Source organism: Notechis scutatus, chromosome 1 (assembly GCF_049901735.1).
Source record: "Notechis scutatus isolate UNSWTSFEM ecotype Mainland chromosome 1, rNotScu1.2, whole genome shotgun sequence".
Classification (NCBI taxonomy): Eukaryota; Metazoa; Chordata; class Lepidosauria; order Squamata; family Elapidae; genus Notechis; species Notechis scutatus.
The window spans coordinates 6,285,873-6,309,263 of NC_142009.1; the positions used below are offsets into that span (position 1 = coordinate 6,285,873).

General features: G+C 47.2%; 1 protein-coding gene across 1 annotated transcript in view; it reads left to right on the forward strand.

Annotated features, from left to right (window-relative positions):
• Positions 1-6,383, forward strand: part of DOC2B (double C2 domain beta) — a 142,663-nt gene extending 136,280 nt beyond the window's left edge. Inside the window, exons 8-10 of the mRNA XM_087972319.1 lie at positions 344-425; positions 4,350-4,446; positions 6,148-6,383. Coding sequence (XP_087828445.1) covers positions 344-425; positions 4,350-4,446; positions 6,148-6,284 — 316 coding nt within the window. The 3' untranslated portion in view covers positions 6,285-6,383. The remainder of the gene's footprint in view (positions 1-343; positions 426-4,349; positions 4,447-6,147) is intronic.
• Positions 6,384-23,391: the final 17,008 nt, after the last annotated feature.

The window sequence follows — 23,391 nt, forward strand, 5'->3', positions numbered from 1 at the left end:
ACAGGGGAGGCGCGTGTGGCAAGTTCCCCCTTCCTCCCTTTCCCCCTCCCCTCACTACCTCATGTTGTTCACAATGCAAGCAACGCGAGCCTTGTGTTTCCGCGGGCCATGTGGGCGGGGCAGCCTTGTGTTCCCGCACAGCCTGGATTAATTGCTTTGGGAGTGACATTTCTCTGCGGACCAGCAAAATTTTCTCACGGACCACCAGTGGTCCCCAGCCCACCGGTTGGTGACCACTGGACGAGATGACCTCCAAGATCCTTTCCAACTCTGTTATTCTGTTATTATCTAAATCCTGAATTATGGCCCAGGAGGTAACAGAACTGGATGTTTTTCTTTGCAGCTACTTGAAACCCGACGAGGACAAGAAATCGAAGCATAAGACGGCCGTGAAGAAGAAAACGCTCAACCCTGAATTTAATGAGGTAAGTCTGTCTGCCAGGATATGGAATCTAACCGTAAGGCTGTCTGTGAAATGATAAACAGGATGGAGCAGCAAATATTTTTTAATATCTCTCAATATCCCTGCAAGGCTTTCTCTGAAACGATGAGCAGAAATAGAGGAGCAAATCCATTGGCCACTTTAAGATGGTTGGACTCCCAAGTCCCAGAATTCCCCGGCTTGTGGGCTGGGGAATTCTGGGCGTTGAAGTCCACTCGTCTTAAAATGGTAAACTTTGAGAAAGAAATGGGTCTAAGCGTTGGTACATGACACACTTACCCCATAATTCCTCCCCAGAAGATCCAAGATTCTTGTAGATTCTGTCCAGGCCATTATTCAAAAGAACAGAATTACAGAGTCGGAAGGGACCTTGGAGGTCTTCTAGTCCAACCCCCTGCTTAAGCAGGAGAACCTATGCATTTCAGACAAACAGCTCTCCAAACTCTTCTTAAAAACCTCCCGCGATGGAGCATCCACAACTTCTGGAGGCAAGTAGTTCCACTGGTTATTTTTGGCTGTGGTTCCACCTTGTCAGTTAATACCTTACCAGACCACCAGGGCAAAATTCATTCGCCTTGTAGACTTCTTGATGGCTCCAGGATTGGGAGGGTCCAGGGCTCCCGATCTCCCCTTTTTGGCCACGACGGCATTCCTGCAGCCCTTTGCCAGTGAGAACAGAGCTTGAGGGGGCCCTGCATGCCCCCCCTCCTGGGCCCCGTTTTCGGCCATGAGTTTTGTTTTGCTGCAAGAGGGCTGCAGGAAGCCATCATGGCTGAAAATGGGACCTGGGTAGAGGGTAGTGTGCGGCAGTGTGCTCCTCCAGCAGTCCAATCCCACGAGGAACTGGTGTGGGAGTCAGGATCAGCATCAAGGCAATCTGAGAGCTCCGAGCGGGAAGAGGGAATGGAGCTGTCAGAGAGAGGAAGAGAGAGAGAGAGAGAGAGCCTGGACCATCCGTCAGCCCTCAGATGGAGAGTCAACAGCCCCCAGGTCTGGAGGTGGCTGATGAGGAAGAGGAGGAACAGCTGGGCCTAGTGCCTGATGCACAGATGCGCAGAAGGCAGAGGAGAGGAGAGCAGTGGAAATCTATGGGCCGGTCCTTGGGACGGAAGAGCCAGGAGGTGGCTGATGAGAAAGAGGAGGAACAGCCGGGTCCAGTGCCTGATATGCAGATGCGCAGAAGGCAGAGGAGAGGAGAGCAGTGGAAATCTATGGGCCGGTCCTCGGGACGGAAGAGCCATCACTGCTAGTGAAGCCCCCACCCTAGCTCTGGGGATAAAAGGCAGGGGGCGGAAATGAATAGATGTGGCAGACAACTATTTATCTCCCCTACAGGACGGACTTGTTAGCCTGAGGTGAGAGAAACTTTTTACCGGGGCTGCCAGCACTCCTAATTAAAGGAATCTTTTGAGTTCATATCAGAGGGTTTGTCATGTTTGGGAGCCAGGTCAGAACACAGATATTCTCTTGGGTGTCTTCCCTTTTTAACTCAAAGTCATTTTAACGCCAGGCTACAGTTCCTAATTGAAGCTCAGACACAAACATTGAAATGTGGATCCAGCCCTTCTAAAAAATCAATTTTGCAAAGGAACAGAACAGGCTTCTGCCTGGAATCGCCTCCTTGCTCATATTTGTACCTTCCAGAACCTCAAACCCAGCAAAAGATTTTTTTATTTTTATTTTTTGCTTTCGTTCACATTTAAAATGCACCTTCATCTCATTTCACACTTTCAAGCCAATCACACGTTTTTAAGCAAAGCTCATTTTCCAAAATGCAGACTTCCAAATTTCGCAGTGTCGCTTGCTAATTGAAACAGCATTTATTCAGAGGGGGGAAAGGAGCTGCGAAAAGAGAAACACCCGCGAAAGGGATGATTAAAATGTTCTGTATAAAAATCCGTGTGAAGGATGCCTGTCTGTGAGGCAACTTGGCATGCCACCTCATTGGCAACTATTATAAAAACTCAGACAAATCGTGCAGAGTTTTAAACACATCTCGATTGAAACAGATTAGCTTTCATAGATCTGTGTTTCGTGTTTTTAAAAAAATTGTTGAAATATGTTGTAGACACAGTTAAGTGTGAAGGCATCAGCAATGTCAGGTTGTGAGTTCAAGCAGGCAAGAAGATAGGACACAAATACACAAACACACACCAGTAGATGCCATTGTGAGTTTCATTACTAAGGATACTTATGATACATTCCTTGGTGATCTCTCATGCAGTGTTTTCCAACCATGACAACTTTTAAGATGGGTAGAATTTCAACTCCCAGAATTCCCCAGCCAGCCATGCTGACTAGGGAATTATGGGAGTTGAAGTCCACGCATCTTAAAGTTGCCACAATTGGGCAACAATTCCCTAATCCTAAGGAGCTAAAATAGTCTTACTTCAAGATGTTCCTGGAAGGGAGTGATGCTTTTAAATTGTCAAAGTGTGGCTAAACTATTTTTCAACAAATTAAGTTTGTCTTTATTTAATGAGGACCTTCGAATTAAGCATGCTTGGACTCTTGCATCCCCAAACCATCCTATGCTTTTGTTAGAAATTCTGTTTTATACAGTATATAGCAGCACAGACCCAAACAAAGAGTACAGTCACCATGTGCTTTACTGCTTAACTGCTCAACTGTAAGGGGAAACAGGAAAGTCTACTTAGTACAAAAGAACATATATACCATGCATCCAAAGTTGTAAACACTGCTATCTACTGGCTGATTACTACTGTAATTGTTGCATAAAAATACATTCCAACGAAAATGTATTCCAGCAGTTTTCTGCAACCAATAGCCAAAACGGACTTAAATAAAATGTAGTGAAGGTAGTCCTGGACTTACGACCACAACTGAGCCCAAAATTTCTGTTGCTAAGCCAGACAGTTCTTAAGTGAATTTAGCTCCATTTTGCAACCTTTCTTGCTACAATTGATGAGTAAATCAATGCACTTATTCAGTAAGTAACATGGTTGTGAAGTGAATCTGGCTTCCGCATTGACTTTGCTTGTGAGAAGGTCCCAAAAGGGGATCACGTGACTCCTGGGACACTTCGACTGTCATAAATACGAGTCAATTGCCAAGCCTCCGAATTTTGATCATGTGAGTGCTGTAAGTGTGAAAAACGGTCAAAAGTCACTTTTTTTCGGTGCCTCTGTAACGGCCGCTAAATGAACTGTTGTAAGCTGAGGATGATCTGTACTACTTAGCCTTTGTATTACCATCAAAGAAAAGGAAGACACAATGATTTCCTGACAATTAGAACAATAAACTTGCTTCCAGAAATTGTGGGTGCTTCATCCCTGGGGATTTTGAAGAAAAGATTGGAGAGCCATTTGTCTGGAATGGTATAGTGCAGTGGTGGCTAACCTTTTTGGGCTCGCGTGCCAGCACCCAGCTGATTTTTGGCTGGTTTGAGGCCTTTTTCGGCCTCCCAGAGGCTTAAAAAAAGCCTCTGCAGGATTTGCAGGACGAATAATAGACCCGTTTAGTCACTTCCGGTATTACAGGAAGTGACGAAACGGGCCTATATTCAGCCTGCAAAGCCTGCAGAGGCTTTTTTCCAAGTCTTTGGGAGGCCGAAAAAGGCCTCAAACCAGCCAAAAATCAGCTGTGAAGTGCATGCATGCGCAGTGAGGCAAGTTTGCCTGCGGCTTGCGTGCCAGCACAAATGGCTCTGCGTGCCACCTGTGGCACACGTGCCATAGGTTCGCCATCACGGGCATAGTGTCTCCTGCTTGAGCAGGGAGTTGGACTAGAAGACCTCTAAGGTCCCTGCCAACTCAGTTGTCCTGTATTTTGATTGTGGATGATCAAAAGCTCGCACTGTTGTTTAAAAACCTTAGAAGACTTGCTTATATCTAGTATAGGTGTACTGTTTAATTATGGACTGAATAATTTTCCTCCTTTTTTGCAGGAATTTTTGTATGAGATAAAGCATGGCGATTTGGCCAAGAAGACCTTGGAAGTTACAGTCTGGGATTATGACATTGGCAAATCCAACGATTTTATTGGTAAATCTGGGTATTGGATGGGAGGTGGCTGAAGATTGGAACTCTGGGCTCCCACAGTGCTAATTTGCAATGGATCACACAAATTCTCACTGGCTGTGATTCTATCGTCATCACACACTCTCAGTCATGTTAAGTCCACCTAATTATAGCACTTCTGATTCAGTTAGGCCAGAGTTTCCCAAACTTGGTCACTTTAAGGTTGGTGGACTTCAACTCCCATAATTCCCTGGCCAGGATGCTTGAAGATGGGTGGACTTCAACTCCCAGATTTCCCCATCCATCATGCTTTGAGGTGGGTGGACTTCAACTCCCAGAATTCTTCAGCCAGCATCCATTAAGATGTGTGGGATCCTATGAGATTGTGGAACTCTCATTTTATTTATTTATTTACTTGTTTATATCCTGCCTTTAATATTTTTTACAAACAACTCAAGGCAACCAAACATATCCAGTATACCTTCCTCCTCCTCTTTTCGCTCAACAACCCTGTGAGGTGGATTAGGCTGAGAGAGAGAGAGAGATAAAGAGAGAAAGGCCCAAAGTCACCCAGCCAAAGTCACCCAGCCAGCTTTCCTGCCTAACACAGGACTAGAACTCCCAGTCTCCTGGTTATGGGCCCAAAGTCACCCAGCTGGGTTTCATGCCTAACACAGGACTGGAACTCACTGTCTCCTGGTGATTGGGCCAAAGTCACCCAGCTGAGCTTTCCTGCCTAACACAGGACTAGAACTCCCAGTCTCCTGGTTATGGGCCCAAAATCACCCAGCTGGCTTTCTAACCAAAAGCAAACTAGAACTCACTGCCTCCTGTTGATTGGCCCAACGCAGGAGTGTCAAACTCAAGGCCCACAGGCCCCAACCAGCCCGCGGGGTGCTTAAATCCGACCCGTGGGGCCGGCCTGGAAATATGAAGGGACCGGCCGGCAGTGCCACTAGTGGCTAAAATAGACTGCATGTGGGCTCCCTGCGCTTCATTTCCCCCTTCCCAAAACAGCCCTAAAATTGAGCTGAAAACAGGGCCGAAAACAGTCCAAAAATGGGTCGAAAAAGGCCCCCCAAACCATCCCATTTGGCCCAAAAAACCACCCCAAAATGGCTTGAAAATAGGCCTGAAAATGGCCCAAGAAACCACTGGAAAAGGAGCCCATAAAACTGGCCGAAACCAGCCCAAAACCTGCCCTAAAAGGGGCCGAAAACAGGCCGAAAACATGCCCAGAAAAAGGCCAGCAGAGTGCTGCAGGAGGCCAAAGGGGTGTGGAAAAGAGGTACGGGGTGGTGGGCGTGGTCTCCCCACACCCCATTTTGGCTAGCAGGGTGCTGCAGAGCCATTTGCCCCCCACCCCTCCCCTGCTGGCCTGCGGACAATTATAATACTGATCCGGTCCTTGAAGAAAACCAGTTTGACACCCCTGGCCCAAAGTCCTCCAACTGGCTTTCTCATAGCTAAAGCAAGACTAGAACTCACTATCTCCTGGTACTTGGCCCAAAGTCACCCGGATGGCTTTCATGCATAAGATGGGACTAGAACTCATGGTCTCCTGGTGAATGGCCCAAAATCTTCCAACTAGCTTTCTTAGGTAAGGCAGAACTAGAACTCCCAGTCTCTAGCCTGGTGCCTTAAACCACTAGACCAGGCCAAACTGGCTTTCCTCGATCATCCTGGTGACTTGTTTCCATCTCTTCCGTCGCTTTGTGCATCCAGGTGGCGTGGTTCTGGGCATCAACGCCAAAGGGGAACGTCTGAAGCACTGGTTCGACTGCTTAAAAAACAAGGATAAGAAAATCGAACGGTGGCACACGCTTACCAACGAATTACCGGGAGCTCTCCTCAGCGACTGACTGTCAGACCTCAAACCCGGGACCTCACCCGCCAACCGTCAGGGAGACCGCTGGCTGTGGATTGTGGGGTTTTTTTTTTGACCGCACACGATTCCTTCAGGGCTTCCTGGGGCAGAGGGGAGAAACCGACTGGACTGGGCAGGGGAGGGCATGCAGGGGTTGGGATTCTACCGGTTCAGACTGGTTCGAGAGAACTGGATGTTAAGTTTGCATCTGGTTCGCCGAACCGGTTATTTCAACCGACCGACTGGCCCTGCCCACCCACCCCCCTCTGAGAAGTCTCCGCGTGGCCCATTTTCAAGTGCAGAGGCTCTGGGGAGGGCGAAAAACGGGCCTTCCGGAAGTCCGGAAATGAGCCTGTTTCCAGATTCCAGAGTCCGAGGGCCTCCAGGGGAGGCCGTCGAAATGAGCCTGTTTGCCCTCCCAGAGTCCCGAGGAAGCCTCCGGACTCTGGGAAGGCGAAAAACAGGCCCTCCCGGAAGTTCCGATAGGCTACACCCACCATGGCCACGCCCACCCATCAACCAGGCAGCGAAGCGGTTGCTGGGATTTTGGAATCTCACCCCTTGGGGGCATGGCTCATTTCCGGAGACTCCAATCCGAAGCGGTTTGGTTTCTTGGTGGTTTGGCAAATCTGTGCTAGAGGGTTGGGTTTTTTTGGGGTGGGGGGTGGGGGGTCTGGGATGCCTTGAACTCTGTGTTTGTGTGGATGTGTGTGAGTGTATGCGCGCGATTGGGGAAAAGTAAACCCTTGCATGCATTAACAGTGGTGATTTATATGAATATTCCGAATTTCAGGCTTGAAGGGTCAGCCTCTAAATACCTTTCAACAGGTTTACTAACTCTCTAAAACTGCGACGTACAAACTTTGCAACTTTTAAAGACCCTGTGGACTTCAACTCCCAGAATCCCCATGCATGGCTGGCTGGGGCATTCTGGGAGTTGAAGTCCACAGGTCTTCAAAGTTGCTAAGGTTGGATACTTCCTACTCCAATAGAAAACACTCTGGATTCCATTTTTGGCGGCTGGATAATTTGGGGCAGGGTCTTTTCTTGCGTTTAATGTTTACAGTGATTTTAGTTCTTGGTTAGTGTGCCTGTGTGTGTGTGTGTGCGCGTGTGTGCACATATACATGTGTGTCTGGTTGTGCAATGAGAGTGCAATGTACTTTTGGCGTCCCTAGTGTTTTAGCTGCCCTTCCTGACAATCTGTACAAAACGACAAAGGGCTGTGTAACTAATTTACTCATTGTACATTTTCCCCCAATAACGTTTTTCTGTGTTTCTTCGGCTTTTCCTCTTAAGTTACAAAAAAAAACAATGCAAAACTCTTAAAAGAGCAGCTCAAAAGTTCTCCTTCCTTCAAAATACGGCACTCCTCGGCTTACGACCGCAACTGAGCCCACCCACCCCACCAACATTTCCCCGTTGCTAAGCGAGACAGTTGTTCAAGCGAGATTGGGCCCATTTTAACGCCCTTCCTTGCCACGGCGGTTAAGGAGATGGCTGCCGTTGTTAAGTTAGTCACCCGGTTGTTAAGCGAGATTGGGCCCATTTTAAAGCCCTTCCTTGCCACGGCGGTTAAGGAGATGGCTGCCGTTGTTAAGTTAGTCACCCGGTTGTTAAGTGAATCGGGTTTTCCCCCCACCGACTTTGCTTGTGAGAAGGAGCCACAGGTATGCTGCAGCCGTCATAATTATGAGTCAGTTGCCAAACATTTGAATTTTGGTCATGTGACTAGTGGAATGCTGCAAAGGCTTCAAGAAGAGATGGGACTGCCATCTGTCAGAAATGGTGTAGAGCAGTGGTGGCTAACTCTTTTGGGCTCCTGTGCCAAAAACTGTGCATGCAATCGCATGCTCACGCTCGCGTGCCAGCACCCAGAAGGCAATGCATTTCCCCCCATGCCCCCTGTGCACGCACGCACAATCTCCACCCCCCCCCACCCCCTGTCACACCCTTATCTGCACTGCTGATTTTCGGCTGGTTTGAGGCCTTTTTGGGCCTCCCAGAGGCTTGAGGAAGGCTTCTGCAGGCCGAAAACTAGGCCCGTTTTGTCACTTCTGGTATTTTCAGAAAAACAGGAAGTGATGAAATGGGCCTAGTTTTTGGCCTGCAGAAGCCTTCCTCAAGCCTCTGGGAGGCCCAAAAAGGCCTCAAACCAGCCGAAAATTAGCTGTGAGGCGCACATATGTGCAGTGAGGTAAGTTTGCCTGCAGCTTGTGTGCTGGCACAAATGGCTCTGCATGCCACCTGTGGACTGTGTGCCATAGGTTTGCCATCACGGGTTGTAGAGTCTCCTGCTTGGGCAGGGGGTTGGACTAGATGACCTACAAGGTCCCTTCCAACTCTTGTTAATCTAAAAGGTTGTAATTGCGAAAAACATTTCTAAGTCCCTTTTTTCTTTTTAGTGCTGTTGGAACTTTGGTGACTAAACAAGCAGTCGGACGTTGAGGACTACCTGCACAAGTTCTGATTTACATAGAAATTCGAATTTAAGGGCAGATTTCAGATCAGAACTCGGTCTTAACCCGGGGACCGCTTGGATTTCTGAAGCCCCCTCTGTGCTTTCAGATGTGAAGCCTGAAAAGATCTTTTTCATTGGGCCCAGAACACAATAGCCTGGGAGATGCGATTCTCACTCTTCATACGTTAATACGGGTAGTCCTCGCTTTACGACCTTCCTTGCCGCCGTTGGTAAGTGAATCGCTGCAGTTGGTAAGTTAGGAACCCTGGCTGTTAAAGTGAATCGGGCTTGCCCATCGACTTGGCGTGTCAGAAGGTCATAAAAATTAATCCAGGAGCGGAGCAACCTAGAACTAAGGAGACATTTCCTGACAGTGAGAACAATTAACCAGTGGAACTACTTGCCACCTGAAGTTGTAGGTGCTGCAACACTGGAGGTTTTTAAGAAGAGATTGGGTAACCATTTGTCTGAAGCAGTGTGGGGTCTCCTGCCTAAGCAAGAGGTTGGACTAGAAGACCTCCAAGGTCCCTTCCAACTCTGTTGTGCTAAAGGGGATCATATGACACACATACGCCCAGGACACTGCCACCGTCACAAATATGAGAAAATTGCCAAAAATCTGAATGTTGGGGATGTTGCAATAGTCGTGTCAAAAATGGATAAAAGTCACTTTTTTTCCAGTGTTTTAAACTTAGAACGGTCACTAAATGCACTGTTATGTCTTATACCCAGTTAGGAGCATCAATTCATGGGTCGAAGAAGGCAAGATGGCAACTCCGGCAGCAGAATTAAAGCCCATCTCTTTAATCTTTCACTTGGTTGATCCACTCCAAAGGGAGATTCCAGGATCCACATGTATTTGGAGCAATGATTTCCACGTTAAGAGCTTTAAGATGTAATGGACTTCAATTCCCAGAATTCCCAAGCCAACATGGCTGGTTGGGGAATTCTGAGATTTGAAGTCCATGCATTCAAAGCATACTGCCTGGGGGATTAGATTAGATAAACAGAGTTGGAAGGGACCTTGTAGGTCATCTAGTCCAACCCCCCGCCCAAGCAGGAGACCCTACACCATTTCCGACAGATGGCATTTCAGTCTCTTCTTGAAAGCTTCCAGGGATGAAGCTCCCACAACCCCTGAAGGCAACTAGAGAAGAATGGAAAAGTCTTGGGGAGTGGAAGTCCACCCCTCTTAAAGCATGCCGGCTGGGGGATTCTGGGAGTGGAACTCCCCCCCATCTTAATCCGAAGGTGCTTTTCCAAAAGGTAACTGGACTTCCTTGATTTTTTTTCCTTGAAAACATTTAGCTTCTCCTCCAAGAAGCTTCTTAAGAACCGAAGAAGCTCCTTGGAGGAGAAGCGAAACATCTTCAAGGACAAACAATGAAAGTCCAGTTGCCTTTTGGGGGGAAAAAAACACCTTTAGAGGCAACAAGGTCCTGGATGATTGCAAATCTCCATAAACATTTGCCGTCGTAAAAACATGGCTGGCAGGGGAATTCTGGGAGTTTGCGTCCACCCATCTTAAAGCCTGCTAGCTGGGGGATTCTGGGAGTGGAAGTCCTCCCCTCTTAAACGAGGCTGGCTGGGGGATTCTGGGAGTGGAAGTCCTCCCCTCTGAAAGCTAACAAAGCTTTGAGAAACATAAGTTTGAAGAAACACAACCTCTAAATCCTATTTCAACACAGAACAAAAGACAAATTCTGTTTCCCCTTCTAAACTTTTACCGACGTAGAATCGACATTTTAAACTTTGCATACGATCAAAGAAAGCCCGTTAGTTCTGGTTGGAAGTGGGAACAGGCGGGCCCCGATCCATCTCGATCCAGCGGGGCCATGCCTTCTTCACATCCTTTCCTTCCTTTGCACGTTGTGTAAATCCCCTCCTCTTCTGGTTTTTACTCACACACACCCCCTGTGATCTGTTGTGGACGCTTTCATTTTGTATGAAATCCTTCCCATTTCCCCCACCGGAAAACTCTGTACAAACCGACCTATACATAGACACCCTTATACAGCATATAAATATATAAATAACGGGCCTATTTAAACGGAATAAATACCTTATTATCGCATGCCAGTGGGTGGTTGTCATGCAACTGACTTGTTAAATGTTTGATACCAAATGTTTTGCTACAACATGGTCACTGCTGAAGACAGACCTGACTACAACTTCGGACATAAATTTTGTATTCCACTATCGTTTTGATGTGTCTATTTATTTGTTTGTTTGTCAGATTGGTTTAATCTTACGAAGCTGAAATTTCTTTTTCTTTTTTTTAAAAAAAACATTTTGCAGATTGGTGGTCCCAACATGGCATCCTCAGGGGCGAATGTCTAACTAGTCCTCAACTTATGACCACCATGTCCATTGCTAAGCAAGATGGTCATTAAGCGAGTTGCGCCTCACTTTGCAACCTTTTTTTGCCACAATTGATAGAAGGTAGTGTAGGACAGTAGTCCTCGACTTACAACCACAATGCAACCCAAAAATTTCTGTTGCTAAGTGAGACAGCGGTTAGGTGTTGAATTTCGACCCATTTTAATGACCTTGCTTGCCGCAGTCGTTAAATGGATCACTGCCGTTGTTATATTAGTAACATGATTGCTAAGTGAATAAGTCACAAAAGGGGACCACCCCCCGGGTCACTATCTATGAGTCAGTTGCCAAGTGCCTGAATTGGATCACGTGAATTGCTGCAGTTGTTAAGTGAATCCTGCAGATGTTAAGTGAATCTGGCTTCCCTTATTGGACTTCGGTTGTGACAAGCCGGCTGGGAAGCTTGCAAATGGCAATTATTGTGATTTCGGGACTTTGCATCCTTCATTAAATACCTGCCAGTTTCCAAGCAGCCAAATTTTGGTCACATGACCATTGCTGATGCTGCGCAGTTGTAAGTGCGAGGACCAGTCAGGTCATTCTTTTTAGTGCTGTAAATTTGAACAGTCATTAAAGGAATAGTTGTGTCGAAAGCCACATACCCCCTCCTAGAAGAGTGAAATATTTTAAGGAATATTTTAAAAAGGCAGAATATTAATAATTCCCTAAATGAGAAATGGCAAAACATGTTTTTTTAAAGGCAGAAAGCAGACTCAGTCTAGGCCCGCATCCCCAGCAGATATTTTGTGCCCATTAAGGAAGACTGGGCCAGCCTATCAGCTCCAGGAGGATGGAATAAAGAAGAACAGGATACGATCTTTCAGGACACAATAGGATTATCCCACTACCATTTTAGCAGAAGACACGGAGCTCACTACATTTGCACAATCTTCTAAGGGTATATTTTCAGACATTGCATTACCCTCAAAAACGTCAACCAAACGTAGCTCAGACAAAACACCTAGGATTTGGACTTTGCCTATAGAGCCAACTATAACCCTTACATGACCCCCATGGGAGTCTGACAACAGCCAATGGAAGACATGTTCTTGCACAGGAACAAGAAGCTCAAGTGCAAAGCCCAAGAGCTGGTATAAATACCCCCCACGCTCTCCACTCCATGTGGTCGGTTACACCAGATATGTGGTCCTGTTCGTCATTAAACCATCTTTCCAATCAGCCTCCATTTTGTCTCCAGTTCTTCTGGATTGGAACTGAACCAGGTGGCTATTTCTTCCAACAGTTGTAAGTCAAAGAGTACCCATATAGTACGCTGTTTATGAAAATACTGTACCTTCTCCATGGCTCCCCCAAAGGTGACAGCTGTGAGCCTGATTTGATAATTCTCAAATTTCGATTTTAGAAATATTTAAAAGCACGAGAAGTCACACGTGTGTACACAAAAGGCGTGTACACCCCCCCCACACACACATACCCTCTTGCAGATTTTTGGCACACAACTTCGCAGGTGCTGCATGCTCAATATTTAATCCACTTTGCATTCCATGAATAATTCTTGGGAAACCGAACTGAAGGTGTAAACACCTAATTTGGAACACTGGAAAAACACTTATTTATCGCCAACCACCAGACTGGCGGAACGAAAAGCCTTCAGCAATTTTACCCAGGTTTTGCTGTAATCTGGTTTTCATTTTTTTTTCAATCAAGAAGTTTCTAAGGTCCTTGGTGCCTTCTCAGCTTGTTTTCTTGCAGACGTTTCATGACCCGACCTAGGTAATATCATCAGTGCTAGTACCAAAGAGAAGTTAGGAAGGAAGGAAGGAAGGAAGGAAGGAAGGAAGGAAGGAAGGAAGGAAGGAAGGAAGGAAGGAAGGAAGGAAGGAAAGGAAGGAAGGAAGGAAGGAAAGGAAGGAAGGGAGGAAGGAAGGAAGAAAAGGAAAGGAAGGGAGGGAGGGAGGGAGGAAAGGAAGGAAGGAAGAAAAGGAAGGAAAGAAGGGAGGGAGGGAGGAAGGAAGGAAAGGAAGGGAGGGAGGAAGGAGGGAGGAAAGGAAGGAGGGAGGAAGGAAGGAAGGGAGGGAGGGAGGAAAGGAAGGAAGGAAGAAAAGGAAGGAAAGAAGGGAGGGAGGGAGGAAGGAAGGAAGGAAAGGAAGGAAGGGAGGAAGGAAGGGAGGAAAGGAAGGGAGGGAGGAAGGAAGGAAGAAAAGAAGGAAAGGGAGGGAGGGAGGGAGGGGAGGAAGGAAGGAAGGAAGGAAGAAAAGGAAGGAAAGAGGAGGAGGGAGGGAGGGAGGGAGGAAGGAAGGAAAGGAAGGGAGGGAGGAAGGGAGGGAGGAAAGGAAGGAAGGAAAGGAAGGGAGGGAGGAAGGAAGGAAGAAAAGAAGGAAAGGAAGGAAGGGAGGGAGGGAGGGAGGGAGGAAAGGAAGGAAGGAAGAAAAGAAGGAAGGAAAGAAGGGAGGGAGGGAGGGAGGAAGGAAGGAAGGAAGGAAGGAAGGAAGGAAGGAAGGAAGGAAGGAAGGAAATTTGTAGCTCAGGACTGACATGAGGGGTCCTTGGTGCTCTCTGAGCTGACTTGTTTTTCTGGCAAATGTTTCATGACCCAACCAGGTAACATCATCAGTGCTATAAGGGAGAGGGCCTTGCAGGGAGGAGGAGAGGAGGAAGGTGCTCCTTGGTGCTCTAAAAACCTAGTTGTTTTTTTGCAGATGTTTCATGACCCAGCTAGGTAACACTATCGGTGTTAGAAGAGAGTGGGGATTGCAGAAAAGAAGAGGAGGGTGGGGGAAAGAGGATGGTCACCTCAGTGGTGCAAAGGGTTCCTGTAGTCTGCAATTTTTTTTCCTCTGTCATAGTAGGAATGGATTTCCAGAGAGAAAAAATGCAGACTACAGGAACCATTTGCACCACTCAGGTGACCCTGAGGACACAGCTAAACCTCCAAGTGGCCTCAACGACTCTCTAAAAAGGATGCAAATGACCAGCTGTCTGCAAGGAGTATAAATCCTTCCTTTCCCCACTGTCCGATCAGAACTGAAAAAGCTTCTTGGAGGAAAAGTGAAATGCCTTCGAAAGAAAAAAAACAAACAAACAGAAAGTCCAGTTGCCTCCTGAAAAAAACAAACACCTTTGGGACAACCATGACCTGGATGACGGAGAATCTCTACGGAAATCAATGAATAAAATAAAATAATAAATAAATAAAAGAAACAAAAGAAAGCAGAAAACAGATGAGGCTTTGACGTGCCTGGCTGCAGCATCTACACGATTTCACCCTGTCCCACAGAAGCCCCCCTAATCCAGATTTAAATGTCCCCAAGGAAGGGATTCACCCTTGCCTGCCCATTAATCCCCACTAGCACACCAGCTTTTAAACCTGTTAAAAAAAAAAAGGATTTGCAGCATAACAAACCATATTTTTTATGCCCCCCCCCCTCTTTAATTAAACTCAGAGGCTGGCAATCCAATAATCACAGGATTTTGCCTGGATTCTGCAGCCACATCCAGTAGCTCCTCTAATCCTTGTTGGTTTATTTTTTATTTTTTATTTAATTTAAATTCCAAAGCCCATCCCGCTGCTGGCAAGATTTTGCTGATCCCAAAGACATCGAAATCTCATAGCAGCTTTGCACACACACACACACACATACACACACACAACAACAACAACAACAACAACAACAAACCCCCACAGGTTGACATTCCTGAACTCTGGTTTATGTGATTTGCGAGCTCATAGAAGTTTTGGATGGGAGGAGGGCTGAGGGCCTTGATGGGTGGACAAAAGGGCTGAAAATCGGCGGCACCACAAAACAATGCCCCATCCGCTCCATCCATTAGCCCGGCGTTGAAATAACAGGTCAACTTACGACCAAAAAAAAAAATTGAGCCCAAAATTCCTGTTGCAGGGTGAAACGTTGGTGAAGCAAGTTTTGCCCCGTTTTAACTTTGTTAAGTGAATCACTGCAGTTGTTCTTAGGAACTCCGTGTTGAGATCTGTCGGCCACCGGCCCCTCCAGAAGTCAAATCAGAGAAGGAGGAGGCGTGCGAGGTAAGGTTAGCACCAGAGCAAGCTGAGAAATAACAGGTCAACTTACGACCTAAGAGCAGGGGTGAAATTCCAAAACCGTTTGCTGGGTGGGCGTGGCCATGTGGGCGTGGCCTACCAGAACGTCCAGTTCAGCCATTTTCAACCTTCCCCAGAGTCCGGAGGCTTCCCTTGGGCCTCTGGGAGGGTGAAAACGGCCTCCCCCCGGCCTCCAGAACCTGGAAACAGGCCCATTTCCGGACTTCCGGTTTGGTCTGTTTTTTGCCCTCCCAGATTCTCCGTGCGGATTCTGCACTTACCTGCGTCCCAAACGGGCTGTGTGTGGAGACTCCTGGGAGGGGCGGAGGAGGGCGGGTGGGGCCAGCCGGTTGGTTCAACTACCGGTTTGGCGAACCAGGTGTAAATTTAACATCCGGTTTGCCCAAACCGGTCCGAACTGGTAGAATTCTACCCCCGGGGAAGAGGGAATGGAACTGGCAGAGAGGAAGAGAGAGGTGGAGTCTGGGCCGTCCGTCAGCCCTCAGATGGAGAGTCAACAACCCCCCAGGTCTGGAGGTGGCTGATGAGGAAGAGGAGGAACAGCTGGGTCCAGTGCCTGACGCGTGGATGCCCAGAAGGCAGAGGAGAGGAGAGCAGTGGAAATCTATGGGCCGGTCCTTGGGACGAAAGAGCCACTGCTGCTAGCGAAGCCCCACCTTAACTCTGGGGATAAAAGGCAGGGGGCGGAGATGATGTCAGAACACCCTGGTTGTTCAATGAAACTGGCTTCCCCGTGGACTTGGTTTGTCAGGAGGTCGCAAAAGGAATCACGTGACCCCCCGGACATCGCAACCGTCATAAATACGAGTCAGTTGCCCAGCGTCGGAATTTTGATCACATAACCATGGGGGATACTGCGAAGGTCGTAAGTGTGAAAAACGGTCCTAAGTCCCTTTTTTGAAATCACATTGTAATTTCAAACAGTCACTAAATGAACCATTGTAAGTCGAGGACGACCTGTACAGTGGGTGTCACCCAATGGTAATAACATACAACCATTGCAGGTAGTTCTCGATTTACAGCAGTTCATTTAGGGACCATGCAAAGTTACAACGGCACGGAAAATAGTGCCTTATGTCTGTTTTTCACACTTACGACCATTGTAGCATCTGTGGTGCCATGATCAAAATTCAGGCGCTTGGCAACTGACTCGTATTTATGATGGTTGCAGTGTCCCCGCGGTGACGTGAACCCCTTTTGCGACCTTCTGACAAGCAAAGTCAGGGGAGAAGCTGGATTCAGTTAACAACTATATTACAACGGACTCACTTAACGACCAGGGTAAGAAAGGTCGTAAAAATTGGGCAAAATGATTTAACAACTGTCTTGCTTAACAAAAGAAATGTTAGGCTTAATTGTGGTCATAAGTTAAAGACTATCTGTATTGGAAAAACTGGGGAATGTTGTCCCACCAGCGTTATTCAGCCCGCAGTCTTTGACTTAAATTTGTTTAGTGACCGTTCGAAGTTACAACGGCACTGAAAACAGGGACTTAATGACCAGGGTTCACACATATGACTGCAGCAGCATGCCCACAGTCATGTGACGCTTGGCAACTGACTCATATTTATGACAGTTGCAATGTCCCGGGAATCATGTGATCCCTATTTCTATCCTTTCCAATGTAGCTTCCGAGAAACGGTGGGAATGCGAAGCCGGATTTGCTTAACGACTGCACAACTCACTTAGTGACTGCAGCGATTTGCTTCACAACCGCAGCAAGAAAAAGTTTGTGAAATGGGGGGCAAAACTCACTTAACAACAGCCTTCCTTAGCAACGGAAGCATTGGCCTAAGATTGTGGCCGTAAGTCACGGACTACCTGTAGTTAGTTTAAGGCGGAAGAGGGGAAAAAAGCCTTCCTACTTGCAAACGATTTCAGCCTTTGAGCCTTAAGCCTGACGGGTGTCTTTGTGCGTGTGTGGGTGAGTTTATGTGCTGCGCATATGTTTGTGTCAGTCATAAAGGCAGACTTAATCAGTGCAAATGAGTTGAGCAGAGCCGAGATGAAAATTAAATGTTCTTAAATTTAACGGACATTAATTGTAGCTAATTAGAGGGAATATGATTACTCTCATGGCGTTAATGCTGGATTTTTTTTTCCCTCCCTGGATGCATTCAATCAATCAAAATAAGGCTGGAAGGGACCTTGGAGGTCTTCTAGTCCAACCCCCTGCTCAAGCAGGAGAGATCCTATATCAATTTCAGACAAAGGGTTGCCCTTTTTGTTGTTGTTAGTTGTGAAGCCGTGTCCAGCCCGTCGTGACCCCATGGACAACGTTCCTCCAGGCCTTCCTGTCCTCTACCATCTTCTGGAGTCCACTTAAGCTCACGCCGACTGCTTCAGTGACTCCATCCAGCCCCCTCATTCTCTGTCGTCCCATTCTTCTTTTGCCCTCCATCGTTCCCAACATTAGGCTCTTCTCCAGGGAGTCTTTCCTTCTCTTGAGGTGGCCAAAGTCTTTGGAGTTTCCTCTTCAGGATCTGGCCTCTTCTTAAAAGCCTCCAGTGATGCCACGATTTCTGGTGGCAAGCAGTTCCACTGGTTAATTGTCCTCACCGTGAGGAACTTTCTCCTTAATTCCAGGTTGCTTATTTCCTCCGCTCTCCCCTCCATCCCATCCCATCTAATTCTGTTTCTACTCCATTCTTATTCTACTCTGTACCATTCCATTCCTCTATTCGTGTGCGAGAAGTGACAGGCGGAGCCACCTCTGCCGTCACACGAGCCGTCGCCCCGGAGCAGGTCCATTGCACAGGCATGTGCAACACCCGCCTGACAATCGTCAGGTAGCTGCTGCGCATATGCGGGAGGTGGGGGGGTGGGACGAGCTCAGGAGACGCTCATGCCTGCGCAGAAACGGGGTCGCGTGCACATGCGCAGACATGCAGTGTGCACACAGGGGGTTGTGCGTGCATTGCATGAAGGATGATGGCACACATGCGCACACGCTTTTGGCACCCAAGGACGAAAAGGTTCGCCATCACTGCTCTATTCTATTTCTATTCTTTATTCTCTTCTATTTCTATTCTATTCTATTTCATTCTATTCTTTATTCTATTCTATTCCTATTCTATATTCTATTCAATTCTATTCTATTTCTATTCCATTCCATTCTTCTATTCTATTTTATTCTTTATTCTATTCTATTCCATTCTTTATTCTATTCTATTCTATTTCTATTCTATTCCATTCCATTCTTTATTCTATTCTATTTCTATTCTATTCCATTCCATTCTTTATTCTATTCTATTTCTACTCTATTCCATTCTTTATTCTATTCTATTCTATTCTATTCTATTCTATTCTATTCTATTCTATTCTATTCTATTCTATTCTATTCTCTTCCATTCTTCTCTTCTCTTCTCTTCTCTTCTATTCTTTATTTTATTCCATTCTATTCTTTATTCCTTTCTATTCTCTCCTCTATATTCTAGTCTGTTCCATTCCATTCCGGTCTATTCTCCTCTATTCAGATAACAGATAGCAGCTAATCAGAATTGGAAGAGACCTTGTAGGTCATCTAGTCCAACCCCCTGCCCAAGCAGGAGACCATACACCATTTCTGACAGATGGGAGTCCAATCTCTTCTTGAAAGTCTCAAGTGATGGCGCTCCCACAACTTCTGAGGGCAACTTCTGTTCCATTGGTTAATTGTTCTCCCTGTCAGAAAGTTTCTCCTTATTTCCAGGTTAAATCTCTCCTTGCTCAGTTTCCATCCATTATTCCTTGTCTGGCCTTCAGGTGCCCTGGAAAATAGCTTGGCCCCTTCCTCCTCTCTGTGGCAGCCCCTCAAATATTGGAAAATGCTATCCTGTCTCCCCTGGTCCTTCTCTTCCCTAGACTAGCCAGGCCCAGTTCCTGCAATCGGTCTTCATGTTTTAGCCTCCAGTCCCCTCATCATCCTGGTTGCTCTTCTCTGCACTTTTTCTAGAGTCTCAACATCTTTTTTATAATGTGGTGAACAAAACTGGATGCAGTAGTCTAGGTGTGGTCATTCATTCCATTCCATTCTATTCCAATTGTTTTCTGTTCTCTCTTCTCTTTTCTATTCTATTCTGTTCTCTATTCCAGTGGTCGCCAACCAGTGGGCCGGGGACCATGAGAAAATGTTGGTGGTCTGCAGAGAAATGTCCCCCCCTACTTTGCCACCCAACATCAGCAAGCCACCATCAGTCAAAATTCGTATTAGTGGTCCACGGGATTTAAAAGTATGAGTTTGGTGGTCCCTGAGGTCCAAAAGGTTGGCGACCCCTGTTCTATTCGATTTTCTGTTCTATTTTCTTTTCTATTCTACTCTACTCTTTCTATTCCTTGATTAGTTTCCATCCATTGTTTCTTGTCTTACCTTCTGGTGCTTCGGAGAATAAATTGATCCGGCCTGCGGGGTTGTTAGATCATCCTGGAAACAGGGAAGGACGGGTCCACGATGTCTCTGCTAGTGGAAACGTAGCTTGGGAGGGTGACCAGGGGTGGGATTCTACCAGTTTGCACCTATTCGCTAGAACCGGTTGTTAACATTCTAAGCAGTTCGGAGAACTGGTTGTTAGAAGAAATCACTGGCCTAATCCTGTAAGGAAGGCAGGAAGGAAACATTCTGGTGTTGCTTACAGAAACTGCCTCTCTGTTAACCCTTATTACATTCTTGGCAGGACTAGACTTCCTGTCTCTGGAACTTCTCTGGAGTTTTTTCCCCCTCCTTTGCTGGTACTTTGCTTGTGTGGAGTGACCATTCAAAGTTACAATGGCACTGAAAAAAGTGACTTATGGCCGTTTTTCACGCTTACGACTGTTGCAGCATCCCCAGTCATGAGAGGCCAGGCGAGGAGATGCGTCCCTCGATGTGAGTGATGTTGAGTTGGCCACGCCCAGCCAGTCACATGACCACCAAGCCATGCCCACCAACTAAGCCACGCCCACAGAACCGGTTGTTAAAAAATTTGAATCCCACCCCTGAGGGTGACCATTTTCACTGGCAGAGGGTTGCAGGAGGCCATTGCAGCCGAAAACAGAGCTCGGGAGCCCGTTTTCTCTGGCAGTGCACTAGTGCCACAGGTGCCCCCGACACGAGTGAAGTAGAGCTAGCCACACCTCCTGGCCACGCCATGCCACGCCCCCGCTCCCAGGTCAAACACAACCCTGATGTGGTCCTCAATGAAATCGAACTTGACTCCCCTGCTTTAACATGTACATTCTCACATAACTGGAATTTCCAAAACTGGTTTGTCCTTTTTAATCCTACCAAAGGAATTTATATTCCTCGTTTTTTTCTTCTATGCACCCGAACTAGAGATCCCAGCGCCTGGCATTAAGTCTCTGAAGTGCCCCCATCACCTTGGCCTCCAGAAACATACAGCTTGCTTGAAATCTGCTCCAGCTGGCATCAATATGTCGCTTTCACACATTCCTGGTGAAAATATAACAGTGTTCATTCGCTTCTCTTTCTACCATATGGTTTCTGTATTTTTTGTTTTTGTTTTTAAATATCCCAGGGGTTTTTCCCTTAAAGAAAAGGTTTGGTTGTTTTTTGTTGTTGTTGTTGTTCTTTTGGATTTCCACCTGCAGCAACTGGTTGTCCCTGACTTTTAATCACTCATTTAGTGACCATACCGTAGAGTGGTACGGTGGCTTAAGAGCAGGGGTCTCCAACCTTGGCAACTAAGCCTGGAGGACTTCAACTCCCAGAATTCCCCAGCCAGAATTCTGGGAGTATGTATGTATGTATTTATATGTTTGTTTGTTTGTTTGTTTATGTATGTATGTATGTATGTATGTCAATTGCTTACAAGATAATAGGTATAAGTATAAACATAGTTATGAATACATGGATACATATAAGAAAAATAAAAAGGAACAATAGGACAGGGACGGTAGGCACATTGGTGCGCTTATGCACGCCCCCTACAGACCTCTTAGGAAAGGGGTGAGGTCAATAGTAGACAGTCTAAGGTTGAAGATTTTGGGGGTTTGGGGAAGAAACCCAAAAGTTGAAGTCCTCCAGGCTTCAAGTTGCCAAGGTTGGAGACCCCTGGCCTAGAGGTTGATTTCTCACCTCACAATCCAGAGGCCGTGAGTTTGGATGCTGAGTAGAGGCAGGTATTTTTTTCTCTCTGGGCATGATAACTGCCTAACAAAACTCTGTACTGGTGACCGGAAGAGCATCTGGCCAGTAAACACTCAGCTACCTCCACTCAGTTGCTCAGACTCCACCCCGCAAAAGGGATTATGGGGTCGTTAAATGGTGATGATTTAGTGGCCATTCTGTTAACACAGCACTGAAAAAATTACTTATGTCCAGTTCTTCACACTTGTGGCCATCATAGCATTCCCAAAGGGGCATGTGATCAAAACCAGGGCGCTTGGCAACGGGCACTTATGACCGTTGCAGTGTCCCGGGGTCATAGGATCCCCTTTTGTGACTTTCCAAGGGGGCTTCTGACAAGCATGGGAAATGCCTGCTTCATTAATGACCACCTGCTTCGCTTAACAACTAGCAGTGATTGTCTTAAGAACTGTGGCAAAAAAAAAAAAAAAAGGTTGAAAAACTGGGTGTGACTCGGGTAACAACTTCCTTGCTTAGCCGTGGAAATTCTGGTCCCAATTGTGGCCGTAAGTCGAGGACTTCCTGTATCTTCCCTGCCTTTTGACATCAGCCTTGAGGGGAGTCCAGCTCTTATTAAGAGCGAACCGGGGAACAGACAAATTTAATTCCACGGTTAAATCTTAACTCAGATACAAAATTGCAGGAAGTCCTTGACTTAACGTGACTACAATTAGGATTGGAACTTCTACTGCTCAGCAAGGCAGTCATGAAGTTATCACTGCCACAGTCGTTAAGTGAATCATGCAATTGGTTAAGCAAATCAAACATCCCCCATTGACTTTGCTTGGAACCTGGGAAAAAGGAAATGATAACACAAGACACCGCAAGAGTCGAAAATATATGTGAAGCATCTCTCTTAAAGCATGCTGGCTGGGGATTCTGGGAGTGGAAGTCCTCCTCTTAAAGCATTCTGGCTGGGGGATTCTGGGAGTGGAAGTCCTCCCTCTTAAAGCAGGCTGGCTGGGGGATTCTGGGAGTGAAAGTCCTCCTCTTAAAGCATGCTGGCTGGGGGATTCTGGGAGTGGAAGTCCTCCTCTTAAAGCATTCTGGCTGGGGGATTCTGGGAGTGGAAGTCCTTCCCTCTTAAAGCCTGCTGGCTGGGGGATTCTGGGAGTGAAAGTCCTCCCCTCTTAAAGCATTCTGGCTGGGGGATTCTGGGAGTGAAAGTCCTCTCCTCTTAAAGCAGGCTGGCTGGGGGATTCTGGGAGTGAAAGTCCTTCCCTCTTAAAGCATTCTGGCTGGGGGATTCTGGGAGTGAAAGTCCTCCCCTCTTAAAGCAGGCTGGCTGGGGGATTCTGGGAGTGGAAGTCCTCCCTCTTAAAGCATTCTGGCTGGGGATTCTGGGAGTGGAAATCCTTCCCTCTTAAAGCCTGCTGGCTGGGGATTCTGGGAGTGGAAGTCCTCCCCTCTTAAAGCAGGCTGGCTGGGGGATTCTGGGAGTGGAAGTCCTCCCCTCTTAAAGCATTCTGGCTGGGGGATTCTGGGAGTGGAAGTCCTCCTCTTAAAGCAGGCTGGCTGGGGGATTCTGGGAGTGGAAGTCCTCCTCTCAAAACATGCTGGCCGGGGATTCTGGGAGTGGAAGTCCACCCCTCTTAAAGCATGCTGGCCGGGGATTCTGGGAGTGGAAGTCCACCCCTCTTAAAGCATGCTGGCCGGGATTCTGGGAGTGGAAGTCCACCCTCTTAAAGGATGCTGGCCGGGGATTCTGGGAGTGGAAGTCCACCCCTCTTAAAGGATGCTGGCCGGGGATTCTGGGAGTGGAAGTCCACCCCTCTTAAAGCATGCTGGCCGGGGATTCTGGGAGTGGAAGTCCACCCCTCTTAAAGCATGCTGGCCGGGGATTCTGGGAGTGGAAGTCCACCCTCTTAAAGCATGCTGGCCGGGGATTCTGGGAGTGGAAGTCCACCCCTCTTAAAGCATGCTGGCCGGGGATTCTGGGGGAAGTCCACCCCTCTTAAAGGATGCTGGCCGGGGATTCTGGGAGTGGAAGTCCACCCCTCTTAAAGCATGCTGGCCGGGGATTCTGGGAGTGGAAGTCCACCCCCTCTCAAAACATGCTGGCCGGGGATTCTGGGAGTGGAAGTCCACCCTCTTAAAGCATGCTGGCCGGGGATTCTGGG